Raw genomic sequence first — 14,575 nt, forward strand, 5'->3', positions numbered from 1 at the left:
CATTTCACTTCCATCTCACAACTCAATATACGCTACGTTTGCTTCTCCCAGCCCCCTCAGAAATTCGTTCATTTTCCCCATTCCCCCTGAATAATAAAGCTTTGTGTAGAGATGGAAGGGCAACGGGAATGTCATGCCCAACAGCTCAATTTTCCTGGCTTTTCACTTCGAGACACCCTGTGCCAATTTTTCTGAATGGCCACTCCATGTTTCGGGATATTAAACATGGTCGCCTAACCGTAAAGGCATTCAAAAAAAAAGATATAACTCCCCCATCAGGCTCAGTCGTATTTCTCCTGAGTTATTTTTCTAATAAAAAACCTGCAATTGGTGTGATTTTCTTTGATTGCCAATTGTTAGTTGTGGCAGTAAAATTCTAAATGGATTTGAGATGAACTTTAAGGGCTATTTTATTAAGTTGTGGAAACTATGAAACTTTCAGAGCTTTCGGTATGCTTTAAAGTTTCATCAGGTGTTAGATTCTTTTTTTTTTCAACAACTAAGTATCAAGCATTTTTATGAAAAATTATGAAAATTCTATAATTTTTTAAACATTGTGTGCTTAAAAAGGATCAATAAATCAGCGTTGTGATAATTAATTTCCTGAAGCACCATATTTTTTAAATTGAAAATTTACATTTTGGAATGCAATTATAATTCAATCCAGTAATGATTTATACATAAATTAAACAATTTTGTTGTGCCGTGAATGTTTTTTAATAACTCATTTTTTTAATTTATTCCGCATTTTTTTAAAAATTAAATCTTAACTTTATTAACAAAAAATCCTTTCAGGATTAAAAAATGATATTTCTATAAAAATATTTTTTCTTTAATTTCAGAGTTTAAATTATAACAGAGAGGGTTTGTAAGGCAGCCCTCTGGCTTTTCCACCTAAAAAATACCTCTATTGTGCATGCAAAAAAAAACATAATATTTGTTGAATATTAATTCGCGAAATGATTCTGATATTTCAAATTTTAACTCATATTTCAGAGAGAGTTGAAAGTTTTATTTAAATTTAAACTTTTTCTCGTATATTTATCCTCCATAGAAATTTTGTATAAAATTATAATAAATTAAATTTCATTGAAAACTACTTCTGGATTTCTAATAGTTTTAATACAATTTCTCGGATTTCTCGCAATTTTCGTAATTTTAACAAAAACTTAACAAAGCAAATGCAAATACAAAAATACACAAATCCCATATATGAGGTGTTTGTATGTAAAAATATTCAGTGATAAGGACAAAAAAATAAACAAACTTTTGTACCGAAATAAATGTATAAAAAAGCTTCATTCATTTCCTATCACTTAATCAAAATGCTCTGCCCGCAGGGGATGTGCAATAAATAAATGGCAGCATGTGGATTTAGTTAGAGAGTCCATCGTGAAAATGCGTTTTTGTATGTTCGATGCTGGGGCGACTTGCAAAGAGAAATCGTAATTGGATGGATGTTTGGGATGAGGATCATAGAGCATTGTGGAATGGGTGTGGGTGGGTGAAAAAGTAAAAATGTGTGGAGCATTTATGTGAAAAACCACGTGTGGCCAATAAAGAACGGAACCTGATGGCATATTCACCACACACATTTGCAACATACGGCGCCCGACACTCAATTAATTGGGGAAATAGTTTTGATGAAAAATTGGGGGAGGTGCCACCCGCGGGGGATTGTGACCCGGCATTCATTTCTCGCCTCAGATGCCAATCAATGGGGGATGGGGCGGTGGGAGTATGCGGGCTATTCCTCACTATATAGCTATCACAATTTAATTTGACGAGTTTTGTGCTTGTTCTGCATGGCGCTATCGATGTTCCCATAGCGCATCAATTCACCCCATATGAAAGGGTGGTGATGCAGAAAAATATAATCTCTATCCTATTAAATATTTAGCGTTTGATCAAAATTTGATAATAAATATCCAATGCAGTTCTATAGAGTAATATGGGTTATGTTAGGAAAAATTAAATTCCATTGAAAGGACTAATAGGATTCAAGGAAAATCCCTTCTTTAGCTTCTACCAAGGGAAGAAGATTATTTCTTTAGCCCTTAACAATCCTCTTAAATTGCAATTTACAAAACTTTTCTAATATTATTTCTTACAGTGTATCCTCGACTTTATTGACGGTTCCATACTCTCTAGTAACAATTCAGAATAAAATTTCCACCCCCTACGATTTTTATACATTGTTCTACCCCAATCTACACCCCCGCTGTACGGTCTAATTTAATTGCACATAAAACATGAAAAAAATTCCTCTCACGGGAAGATTTTTCTACTGTCCACCAGCTATATAACGTGGACCCCAAAAACTCATCACCGCATTGCAAATATATCTCAACACACAATTCGCAGTTCTCAGTTTTGCTACCAGAATTGTGCACGAAAAAATGATGAAAATTCAAGCCATAAAAAAGAACAAGTCCCCGAAAAATAATCGAGAGCTTTTGCAAGTCAAGTAAATTTTGCATAGATGTGAAAAAATATCCTAAGAGAAGCACTTGCTACATAGAGCTTCTACTATCCTGCACTTCATCGCATTTCAATATATTGTGCAACATTTTCCAACGAAGAAAAATCAGATTCTGTTCCCATTTTGAACCACAAAAATAAATATTCACAGCGGAAATTAAAAAGCTTGCGCAGAATAATGTTCTCTTCAATGCTTTTTTGGGAGCTTTTGCTGTTCCATTTTCTCTACAGTTCACACACAGAGAAAAAATAACTTTTCGATTTCCGCATATTGCTCGTCATTGTAGTTAAATGTTTTTTATGTTGATTTTATGTATTTTGTATTATTTTTATATTTTTTTTAATTTTGAAGACAATTAAAATGGAGAAAAGGATGAGCTTAATTCCTATAAAAATAAACATGGAAAATAATGTAAAAAATTAAATGCAAAAGATACTTTTATGCAACTATAGTTTCATTACAATTTATTAGTGAATAAATGAGAATTTTTTAAAAGATTTTTCCACATTTTTTCCATGAAAGAAAAAACAATGGAAAACATTGGCAAACAATAATAATTATTATTCATTGGTTGAATCATTAAATCATGCATCAATATAATGATGGCTGCCCTTCATTAAAATATAAAATAATTAATAAATTGATACTTATTATTATCCCGAGGATGTAAAAAAAATTTAACAACCCAAAACAAGAGCAAATGATCCAAATAGATAAAATTTATTACAAAAATGATCCAAGATAAAATGTAATATGACTTTTGTATGAAAAATGCTTGATTTCATTTTCCAATGCATTTTCCGCATTGTTTGAAATTTTTTTCATGTCAAAAAACATTTCCACATAGAAGCATAAAAAAGTTTATTTTCCAAACTTGCTGAAATGCAACGGAATTATATAACCCTTTTTGGGTGGTGGGAGGAGGCTTTTTAGCCTTTTTTTTAGTCTCTCTTCTCGCAAAAGGACGAAATAGGGAAGCACGCAATAAATCACCATTAAAATTTACATAAATAAAATGCAGAAAAAGTCACCCACCATGGTTTTCTGACCAGAAGCACACCAACAGTACCCCACCGTTGACCCCCTTGTTTTGCAAGCGTGCACACCCCGCACCATTCCCGCCCCGCTATGTACAACAAATTGGTCATGTTACAAATTTTTGTATTTTCACTCGATTGTATCGAAGCTTTTTTATGCTATACCTCTCACTAGGACAACTCACTCTATCTCATAGTTTTTTTTGGCAATGCCACACTCACAAAATTTCAAACCAAACATTCTTGTTGTTGTTGCCTTTGACCTGCCAGTAGTCATATTGATTTTCGCACGCGGGCTCGTAGATAAAGTTAAAATCACATATTTTCTTTTAAAAGGTATTTTGTGGGTCATGATATTGTTAGATGCCGGTGGTTTTGTTTACCATCACGTCCGTGGGCCAGAGTAGCGGCAATAGGAGCGCCCCAGGATGTCCTCTGGTGGAATCGATTGGTCCACCGGTGGCATTCCCTGTGCCTCCAGTTGATCTCTGACCTGGAAAAAAAGGGAGGGGATGCAAATTGAATCACACGTTGTGCATTTTTAATGAATGTGTTCATTGTGTTTGCTACAATAATGCTGCAGGATTGGAAGAGAACAAGGTGTTCCAGACACACCACAAATTATTTTTAAATAGAGGAGGAATAAATTAAAAATTCCAGAACACAACAGAAGACAAAATTTTATGAAAATAAATTCAAAAACTTCCGCGAAAAAATATTCTAATTATTTTTTCTATGAAAATATTCTTTTTTTTTAAATATTCATAAAGTCTTTAACGAATTAATTAACTAAATTAATTAAGATCTCAAAAGCTTCAAACGTGGAATTTCAAAAAAAAAATGTTTAAAACCTACAAAATTAATTTTCATAATGTATTTAGAGATTTTTTTGTGTATCTGCAACATCTTGCTTTCAATCGGAACCTTTTAAAAACCTGGACGTGCGAACTGATTTGAATTCATTGTTAAATTCAATCGTAGATGAAACATTGTTCCACATAGAGGGTGCAATGTCACAGTTGGGAAATGAATTTTTAAAAAATGTTGATAATGGGAAAAAATCTCATTTCCATTGTGTGGGTGAAATTCATTTAAATGAGACGCCCGAAAAAATGGCACCATTCCTCCCCACATCTGCATTACTTTCTCACGCAATAATATGCCCCTCTGGTGGGGGTCGTGTCCAACATGCCGGGAGATCGGCGTCTGATGGACCAAGTGTGGTGATGGTAAGTTGAGTCATTAATCAGCGACGCAGGGGTGGTAGTTTGGGGGGTGTGGGTGGAAATTGAATAAATATCCCTGCAACAGCTTGCCATTATAGCGACGGGCCATATAATGCAATAAAGGAAATCGTTTATTGAAAAGCAATCAATCATGCTGAGGGGGAGGCTTTTACTCAGAAAAAAAAACTATTTGCCAATGTACTTGGGGCACCCCCAATGAGTGGCTCTGATGGGGTAGAGCTGGGGAATGGGCCGCCCAAATGAGCGACAGTTGCCACGAGGGTACCATTATCCGAAAGAGAGTAGTATACACAAAAATCAAACTCCATTTGCCATTATTGTGAGAGCCTTTTGCCATCGGACGCCCAAAACCGAGCTCTCACAATCGATATCATCCGCAGGGTATTGTAGCGGTCGGGGTGGCTTTGTTAGGCCCATACGGGGATGAGTGGGTGCTAGAAAAAGGGAAGTAGATTGCCAAGCATTGGCTGCGGGTGATGGTGGAGATGACGGAAATCGATTCCGCCACCAAGCTGACCGCCTCTTGAAGCGCGCGTGAACAGCCACACAATGCACCCGATGCTGTATGAGACTGGGGCCAAACACTTTGGGGGCTATAAGTACCTACACCGCATAGGGGAGTGAAAACATGTGCGACAAACCTCCATCAGATACAGGCACGACAAGCCATCTACCTCGGAAAATTGTTCTCGCTTGTTTTTATCATGTGACACGATGCCAATAAATAGTTCGATTGAGAGTCTCCGGGAGGGGGGAGAGGGTGGTGGTGGTGTAGAACTGGAAAACATTCCTCTCAATTCCCCCCTATAAAATGGCTTTTCACATTTTCCTTCAAATAAATAAAAAGGGGACCAAAAAGTAAAACCTTATCGCATAGTTGGAAAATATCCTTTTCGTTTTTCTCCAAAGCTTTTTCACCATAGCAACTTCAATGTGAACTGTGAAAGCTCCAAAAATGACGCCTTTTTTGCACCACGCGGCTCCACAATGGCACCCAGATTGTCATTATGAAGAATACAGAAGAGATTGTGGACAAAAAGAAAAATTCTTGGAGTTCAATTTGTTCTTTTCAAATCGAAAACTCAACTTTTTTTTTTCAAGAGGACTTTATTCATTTTGTGGCTCTTATGGTATCTATCATGTGGAGATTATTATCTAATGAAGAATATCTTGTAGACGGTTAAGAATACTTTTGCAATAAAACAAATGTTTAAAGACTATGGAAAAAGCTTTAGGAAGAGGCTCTAAATTTTCCTACGAATACATAAATCTTAAAATCTTATTTTGCGTATTCTTCATGATAAAATTTTTAAATTAATTAAATTAAAAGATTTTTAATTGAAGATCTATAAGATTTTTTATGCCAATTCTGTCAATTGTTTTAGTGATATAAACCCCAAAGTGAATAAACTCCATTCTTTTTGGAAAAATTTTCATTTGCAAAGAATAAATTCGACTTCAGTAAGAAGATATAACGCAGAAACTCTAAACTAATTTTCTCAATAAAAAGATAAAAAAGACGTAACTTTAAAAGTTAAAGAACTCTGCAAGAAATAAAATAAAACTCTTCAAACTTTGGCAGAAAGACAAGATAAGTTTCTTTACAAAAAAAAAGCTCTGAGAGCTTTGAGAGTAAGAAAAAAAATCAACAGAATTACTGAATGAGCTTTTGTGCAACGTAAAAATTCATAACATTATTCATTATGTGAATAAGTTTTCATTTCAAAATGAAGCAATAATGGCAATAATTTTAATGAATCAACCCCATAACTAACCACTTGACGGGAATTAAAGTAGGTACTCAATGAGGAACTTTACCACCCCCTCGCTTCATTACAAGTTTTTCCCGTAATGAGTGTCACCAACACCATGTTGCGCGGTGACTTGGCACTGTAGTAGGTACCGCCTCTGCATTCCGAATGGGGTTTGAGGGAAAAACTTCTGACCACACTGGATGGGTACTCCATCACCATTGCAACGTGAACTTTCTTATACTTGGCCAATTTTCTCCAGTTTCCACCACACCGCGAACTCCGGAGGAAAATGGGTGTGCCATCAGTTAAACTTACTCAAATGGTTCGTTTGTCATTGTTAAAGTTAAGGGCCAACCACCTCTCATGCCAAAGTCATAGTTATTCCGGGGGTACTCTTGCTAAATTGATCAGGAAAGCAAATATTATTTCAGTGCTGCAACCGCAGACGTAATCCAACATCATCCCATGCTATCGAAGAATGCTCCACAGTTGTGTTTATATGAAATGAACGACAGGATGGAAGGAAAATATTGATACAAACGCAATATAACTCAATGTAGCTGCGTAATTAAGTCACGAACGTTGTCATTGAGTTTATTATTAGATAGCTCTGGGGCACACAAAATGCAAAATATATTGAAAATCGTAATGGATATTGCAATTTTGACTCTATCGAACTTTCTAATTTACATAGAAATCGTCACATGGGGCAATTTTGTAGTGTTTCAATTATCCAAAAGATTTACAACAAACAATTTTCAGTGCAAATTTTCAACAAGAAAAATTACAAACTTATCGTCTCTTTGGGATGAAAGTTTTAAACAAATACATCAATTTAAATGCGTAAAAGAAAATAAATTCAAACTACATACCTGTTCAACCTGTCGGAAAACTCTGATGAGATTCCTTCCTGCTAATTTCCCAATATCCTCCTCAGTCCATTTTTCCGATATCATGAGTTCGGCAAAGAGAAACGGATACTTGGACACATCCTCCAAGCCTTTCGGTACTCTGCAAAGCACAAACATTGATGTTGAAAATGTAATTACAACGGGGTGTGGTAGAGATGAAAACTTACAAATTGACGCCATCGTATCCCGCTCCGATACCCACGTGGTCCACACCAGCCACGTCCCGGATGTGATTTATGTGAGCTGCCGAAAAATCAATCAGAATCAATTGATGTGGGTTGATTGAAGGCCCCAGAGAACGTGGGCAGACAAGATGCCGCAGTGGCGAGACGTTAGACAAATTAATCAGAGACTGGGTATGGGGGATGAATTGCCTGAATTGCAATCCATCGTAGTCATTATCAGGGAGAAACCCTGTCGTATGGTGCGGCAGTCTTGTGGATGATGCCATTGAGATGGGGTGCTAAGGGGTCGTTTTGTGGTCAATTAAAATCACTTTGAGAGCATTGAGAGACTTGATGTGGTGTAACCCCTCAATTTCACCCCCTATTTTCTAGGAATGTGAAGCAGAGATTTTTGAAGAATCTTCTCCCTCTTGTATTGGGGGTGAATTGATAAAACACGCGTACAAGCATGAGATTCACTTATTCAATTATTCTACGCAAGTCTTGAATTCATGTGAATGAAGCAGTACAACCCCAAAGTATCTCTGTGGCGCAACAACCCTCGAGTGAAAAGTTTTCGCCCCTCATGTGGATATTCTTGAAACTTTTCACCCCTCGCGGAATGTGCGAGTGTGTCTAATGTAATAGAATAAGATAAACTTGCAAAGTGCCTAAATCTAGAAAAAAAAAGAGAAAGAGAGGCGATGGAAAGTGATTTCTATATATGAAATTCCTGGCACAATGGGGTGCCAGTTAGCATTTAAGGGGGGGGGGTGGTTTGCCAAAAAGAAAACCTCATGAGCTCTAAATCGAGATGATGTAAAATTTATTACCGAGTGCACGTGTGTGAAGAAAATGGTGAAAATCTCACATGAGCCAGCACCTCTGGAATGCACGTCTGGTTCATTAAGCACGTCCCATGTAACCCCTTATCTTAAAAGGTTTGGCTGTTTGGCGCCAAAGAACACCCCCCATCCGCACAACATATCTCGGTGTCACCGTCAAGTGACCGTAGCAGCTATCATGGGAGTCATTGGCACTCACGTGGTCCCAAAGCCTGTGTGAATATCGCCACCCACCTCCACTCTATGGCATGCCGGATTCTAAATGGTCTCGCATTCATTTGGATTAATGGCAAAACCTCTACGGCTTCCTCCTTTTCACGTGAATCCATTTTCTCTCCGACACTCGGGACCGGCCCACTTAAAAGCCACCCTCCCGTAGCCCATCAAGGGTTGGGTGTGTGTCGAAATGTCTCCGTTCTTGAGCACCAGGGAGGGGTGTCAAGTTGAACCACACCACTAGCACAAAGAGGGGGCACATGTCAGCCAGGGATATTGTTGACTTCTCCCCAAGTAAAGTGTCGTGATTGCTGCAGTGTTTGTTTTTCCTCGCAAAATTCCCAGCATGGAAAATATTTACCAACAGGCGGCGGAAAATATCTTGAGCGACACGTTATTTCACAGGGTATTTCTTTGTGGAAAATAGGATATTAGAAACTAAACAGGGTGCTTTCGGACACTGAATCGGTTTTAGACTGATTTTCTAAAATTGGAGTTTAATAAATTTGTACCCAAAATTATTAAGTTGGAGATAAAAAGCCCCCAAAAAGCTCAAAGGTACCTACAGTAAAATTAAAAAGATGGAGACGCCTGGTGATACAAAAAAAAATTCATTGATTTTTCCTTTTCATTCGAAGCTTTTAAAACTTTGCCTTAAAGTTTTCCATCAAAAGGCTTTGTAATTGATTTCTGTAGCACCCTGCTCGGGTTCAATTGTAAGGAACGTAAGATATTTAGGCAGGTATTTTTATATTCTCTCAAGATCCTCTCTACTTTGATAAATTTTCTCCCCACGTGTGGGCGCAAAGAAGAGGAATGATTCTGACGGGCATGGCATCCACAATGGATGAGCAAGTATACACAGGGTATAAAGGGGCAGAGGGTGGATGTTTGTGCTAGCCCTTCAATCCAAGTCCCCTCTCTCACTCCTTCTGCATGACTTCATCCCCAACATGATAGCTTGGTTAGGCATTTTGCCTCGTGTGCAATTTCTCCAAATGCCTTCCCAACTTCTCAGTTCATTTGCTCATACAGAGCCACAAGTTTAGTCCCATCAGACAGGTACAGGAATTATCAATTTAGAACGATTGAATTTTAGAAACTCACCTACGACATCCTTCAGTGTAGCACTTTCGGCACAACTAACGAAGTGGGGGTAGAAGGCAACCATTACGAGTCCCCCATTCACCGCCTAAAACCAAAACGGAAATGCACACATAAAATACAAATATAATTAAATGAAAAATAAATGTGAGAAAGGAGACTTTTTGGAAATCTCCGCAAATTGACGTACAATTCGTTTAAGGACGTGATCTGGTACATTTCTGGAACTATTGCAAATTGCATGTGCTGACGAATGGGAAAATATCACGGGAGCCTTCGATGTGGCCAAAGCGTCCAGCATTGTTGGCACTGACACATGAGATAGATCCACCATCATCCCCTACAAGGGGGTAAAGAAAAGGGTTTCAAGGGGGGCGGAATTGAGTATTCAACAATGTTATACGAAAGCACAAAATTCAATTAATTAATAATATTTCTGCCACTTACCAGCCGATTCATTTCTGTGACGACAAGCTATAAATCACGCAGTAATAGATTTTTTGTGTAAGTTGAGACCGTACAGTTGTGGGTGGTTTGGGTATACACACACATTATGATTTATGACTTACCGTGCCAAAGTGAGAGAGACCCCCAATGTGAGGAACCCGCCCAGGTTCGTCTACTTTGCAGCAATCAGCCCTGCAATGGAAGAAGAAAATTCACCATTTGAAAAGAAAATCATCACAGAATCCATTTTCTATCAAGTGTGTATACAGTGTGGTTCCAAAGAATATTTTTTAAGTACAGAGATATTTCAATTAACGAACAAATTAATTTATGTGTAAACTTTTACGAGGAAGACGAGAAGCTTTATTGTTAGACCATCTATTGCCCCCCCCCCCTCGGCCTTTTCCGCATTAAATACTCACCATGGCGTATTGCAGGTGTGCGTTAAGGTTAGATATCGAGCACCGAGTTGATAGAACATCCGGAGAACCCCTAAGCTGGTCCCAATTGCGTGACCTCCCTCCACACCAATTAAGCTCGCCAATTTGCCAGCCTGATGACTCTCATCGATACCTGTCGAGGATAGACATAGGTATAATGTTGGAAAGGATTTTAGGCAAATTGCGTGAATTTCCCAACCATTTGCACGTGCACCCAAAATGGGGAGAATTTATCAGGAGCACACCTAAAGCCCCATCATCTCCTCCATTCCCACATTCTGACTAATTACCGCCCAAAGTTATTTTTTTTCTACGATCACCCTCATACACCGAGAGGAACTAATTATGAATGCATGAAAGAAGTTTTTCCTTGCAAAGAAACTCACACTTGGAAACGTAAAAGAATTTGCAAGACTCAAAGGTTAATGTAAATGGAAGGATTAGCATGGATGACCGAGAGAAATTCTCAAAGTTTGCAAAGTCTCGTTGGGAAAAAGGGAATTTCTTCGCATAAGTTTTGTACAAAACTTATAAAATTCATATAGTTTCAAAATGTTCTCTTTGCAAAAATATGTTGAGGAAATACATAGAGCGCTTATTTACGATTTTTCATTTGCTCAAAATTTATTACATTTCTGTTTCTTTGTATATTTTGTACGATTTAAAAGGGGTATTTATAAACTTTACAAAACATTCTTATTGTTATCATTACCTATGCAAAAAGTTTTTATAAAAGCTCTATCTTATTCAGAAGTAGAAAGATTGTAATTTTTATGTACTAAAGAATGTTGACTAAAAGATTTTTAAAAGATCTTTATGAAATGTTGAATAAAATAAAGTTTAATACAAAATAGTCTTCTTAAAGAATTTCTTATTGTCATCAAAGGGTTAACAGGTGGGATAACATCAATAAATTGAGAACAGTTGCAAGCTGTCAAGCTGCCAGATATTGCGATGCTCTCACCCAATCAATCCAGATTGTAAGAGCTGCAATAAATTAGGCGCTGGGCCCCCCTCTTCACGTCAGCCTAAACACTGTTGAACTTAATAAATTGCCATGAGAAATTCAATTAAGTTTAGTAAACTTACCCTTGGCCGTCGTAACGAGTGACATGTGCTGAGGGTAGAGACTCACAAGGCGACGAATTAGGTCAATTTGCTCCAGCGCTAATTGAACTGCGTCCAAGTGTTGCGACGAACAGGGAGCATATGCAGACCAGAACTGCAAAGAAAATTATTTCTTTATAAAAAAACATCTAAAGTTGTTTTTTTATGGATTTATTATCCACGTCAATGCTACCTATTTTTCGACTTAAACTTTCGGGTTAAACAAAAGTTTTCTCAATATTTGACAAAATTTTCTTAATCTTTTCCGCATTTCTCAGAATTGATTGAGTCTTTCTTTAAACTTATACATTCAAAAAGTTCTTTAATTTTCATAAAACTTTCACAAAGATTTTTTTTCAAATTATATACATAGCAAAGAAAATAAATAAAAGCTTCTTTTCCAAAATATGTATGTATTTATATGTAATTTCAATTTCCCTAAAGGTACAATCGACATAGCTAGGAAACATAATCGGAGAACAAAGAAATAAATATTACAAACGGACCTTTTGGGAAATTCGAGTAACAATCCAACTCATTCTATCTCGAAGCGTCTTTTTACATTGAAAATGTTATGCGTCTTCATGAAAATGCTAATATTACATCTTCTTTCGCACAAAGGCACAAAAAGCCAAACCTTCTGTGCGAAAAGATGAGGCAAACTTTTTTTTTTAAATGGACCGGGGCACATTTCCAATAACTCGAGGCTTACAAGGTGAAAGCTTTTTCGGTTGAAACATTTTGCATATTCCATCTGCGTGAAGAAGGTACCTTCACGTAAAAAAAAAAACAACTTTGCCGAATATCAATGGTTATAGGGGGGTGAGGGTGGGATCCGGTGTGCGTGTGAATGTGACAGAGAGTTTTAGGAATAGCATAAAATTTCTCTTCTTTTAGAAAGGTTTTGTTCTTCTCACACAGCAGATTATGTTGTGCCAAGGGGAAGTGCAATGGGATTTCGCTGAACAAAACTTTGGCACGTCATGCATTCTAGGCGAAAAGCTCCCCAAATATGTATCTTAGGGGTACGTTGTGCTCAAACTCTATGTTTGGGGGTGTATGGGAGTTTGTGGTGCGCTTTTCTGCAAAACCCCAAGCGACACTAACCCGGATAGATTACGGCGTGGTGCGCTTTGTTTTGCGGAGCTCAAAAGCACAATGGAAAGTGTAAAGCAGTTAAAACACTTACGTGAAAATGATATACGACTTTGCAACATTTATAATACAAGGCATGACTACCAGCTATAAAAGTTTACATTTTCCTCACTTGAAATATACTCGCGAAAGGTGAAAATTCTCTGGCTTTATTTTCAAACAATATGGCCGTGGGTGGCGCTGAGGTGCTTTGTGTGCAATACACAGCCCCCCATACCCCACCCACGCCAACCCACCCACCATCTGTTTGGAACTTTGGCTCGCAAAATGCTCACAATGGCTGTGACTTTGATGATTTGATTTGATTTATACGACAATAAAAATGGAAAAGCGCCGGGCGAGAGGTAAAATGTGGGCTGATAAGTGCGATTTATGGGGTCATGGAGGAGTTACGACCCTGTCGAGATGCAGATGAGTACGTACGTCTGGGAAGATATTTAGAAGAAAATTCAGGCCATCATCTCAGGCGGATCCCCCACGGTGCGACTCACGGGATATTGTCTTAATAGGATTATGTGGCCTCTCTTTTCGGATATAATATTTCGAAGATGATAAGCTGGAGAGACTTTTGCGTGGAGAAAAAAAAACTCTCCATTGAGCTTTCTTTTTCAACTCCCAAGTCGTTTTTCTTGGAGAAATACATTTTGGGAAAAGCCGGGAGGAGTACTTCCTGTGCAAAATATCCACGTGGGTTTATTCTTTTTTTTCATGTTTCTCTTCTAGAATTAACTGATGTGGGAAGTAATGGAATAATTTATGTTGAAGAACCAAAATTTTAATTAATTTATTCATTATCTTCAACAACATAATCCATTATTTATTTTTTCTTAGATCCCTGTTTAATTTAATTGTGGATTAATCATAAAATTGAGATAATTTTAGATAAATTAAATCACTTTAATGGCTTTTCATCTGATTTATATTTATTCCTCTATCTATAATTATTTATTAGTCGTTATTTTAAAACTCTCAATCTCATAAAATATGAAATCAATATCGAAATAATTAAAAGTTGAATGGAGTTATTTCTATATTTTCCCCATAAAAAACTTTATTTAATTGAGAAAATATACGAGATAATCTTATTTAGTTTATTGCTTTAATTACGAATCATTTTAATTTTATTCATCTAACTTTTATCACTTCAAAAATTTACTCTAGACTTTAAAATTAAATTTATTATCTGATTAAATAGAATTAAATTTATTTCCGGAAAATCTCATCTTTTATCATCTTTTTTTAGGGAGTTTCTTTTAATACATACAATTAACTACCCCTATTTTACCATAATTGACGTCATTTAACTAGTGATTGAGATAAAAATGCGATGATCTATTTTATTGTGTCAATTGGAACATTTTAAAAGTCTTCCAAAACATATAAATTTTTTCAAGTATCCTGATTTCCCAATGCAAAAATTCCCGCAATTCTCAGAGATCTCTACACATAATTGCTCCTCATAACTCTCTTTCACTCCCGCAAGGCCCAATCGTGTAGCATCATCTCCTAAAATGGTCCCAAAGATTGACAGCCAGATTGCAAACCCCAGAGGGAGTTGAAGAAAAGATTGGGAGGGACATGCAAATTATCTCACACAAGAGTGGACATAAAGTTCAACTGACACATCCTTCTGGCAAAAGCAGGCTCTCTCATGTCCTGATAAGGA

At 37.0% G+C, this 14,575-nt stretch overlaps 1 protein-coding gene across 1 annotated transcript in view; it reads right to left on the minus strand.

Moving 5' to 3' along the window:
• Window positions 1–3,626: 3,626 nt before the first annotated feature.
• Window positions 3,627–14,575, minus strand: part of LOC129787295 (dipeptidase 1) — a 66,421-nt gene continuing 55,472 nt past the window's right edge. Inside the window, exons 5-13 of the mRNA XM_055822758.1 lie at window positions 11,737–11,869; window positions 10,630–10,780; window positions 10,330–10,399; window positions 10,208–10,234; window positions 9,951–10,100; window positions 9,764–9,848; window positions 7,599–7,674; window positions 7,393–7,531; window positions 3,627–4,012 (exon numbers count right to left, since the gene is read on the minus strand). Of these exons, the coding sequence (XP_055678733.1) occupies window positions 3,905–4,012; window positions 7,393–7,531; window positions 7,599–7,674; window positions 9,764–9,848; window positions 9,951–10,100; window positions 10,208–10,234; window positions 10,330–10,399; window positions 10,630–10,780; window positions 11,737–11,869 (939 nt within the window). The 3' untranslated portion in view covers window positions 3,627–3,904. The remainder of the gene's footprint in view (window positions 4,013–7,392; window positions 7,532–7,598; window positions 7,675–9,763; window positions 9,849–9,950; window positions 10,101–10,207; window positions 10,235–10,329; window positions 10,400–10,629; window positions 10,781–11,736; window positions 11,870–14,575) is intronic.

This window comes from Lutzomyia longipalpis, chromosome 1 (genome assembly GCF_024334085.1).
Source record: "Lutzomyia longipalpis isolate SR_M1_2022 chromosome 1, ASM2433408v1".
Lineage (NCBI taxonomy): Eukaryota > Metazoa > Arthropoda > Insecta > Diptera > Psychodidae > Lutzomyia > Lutzomyia longipalpis.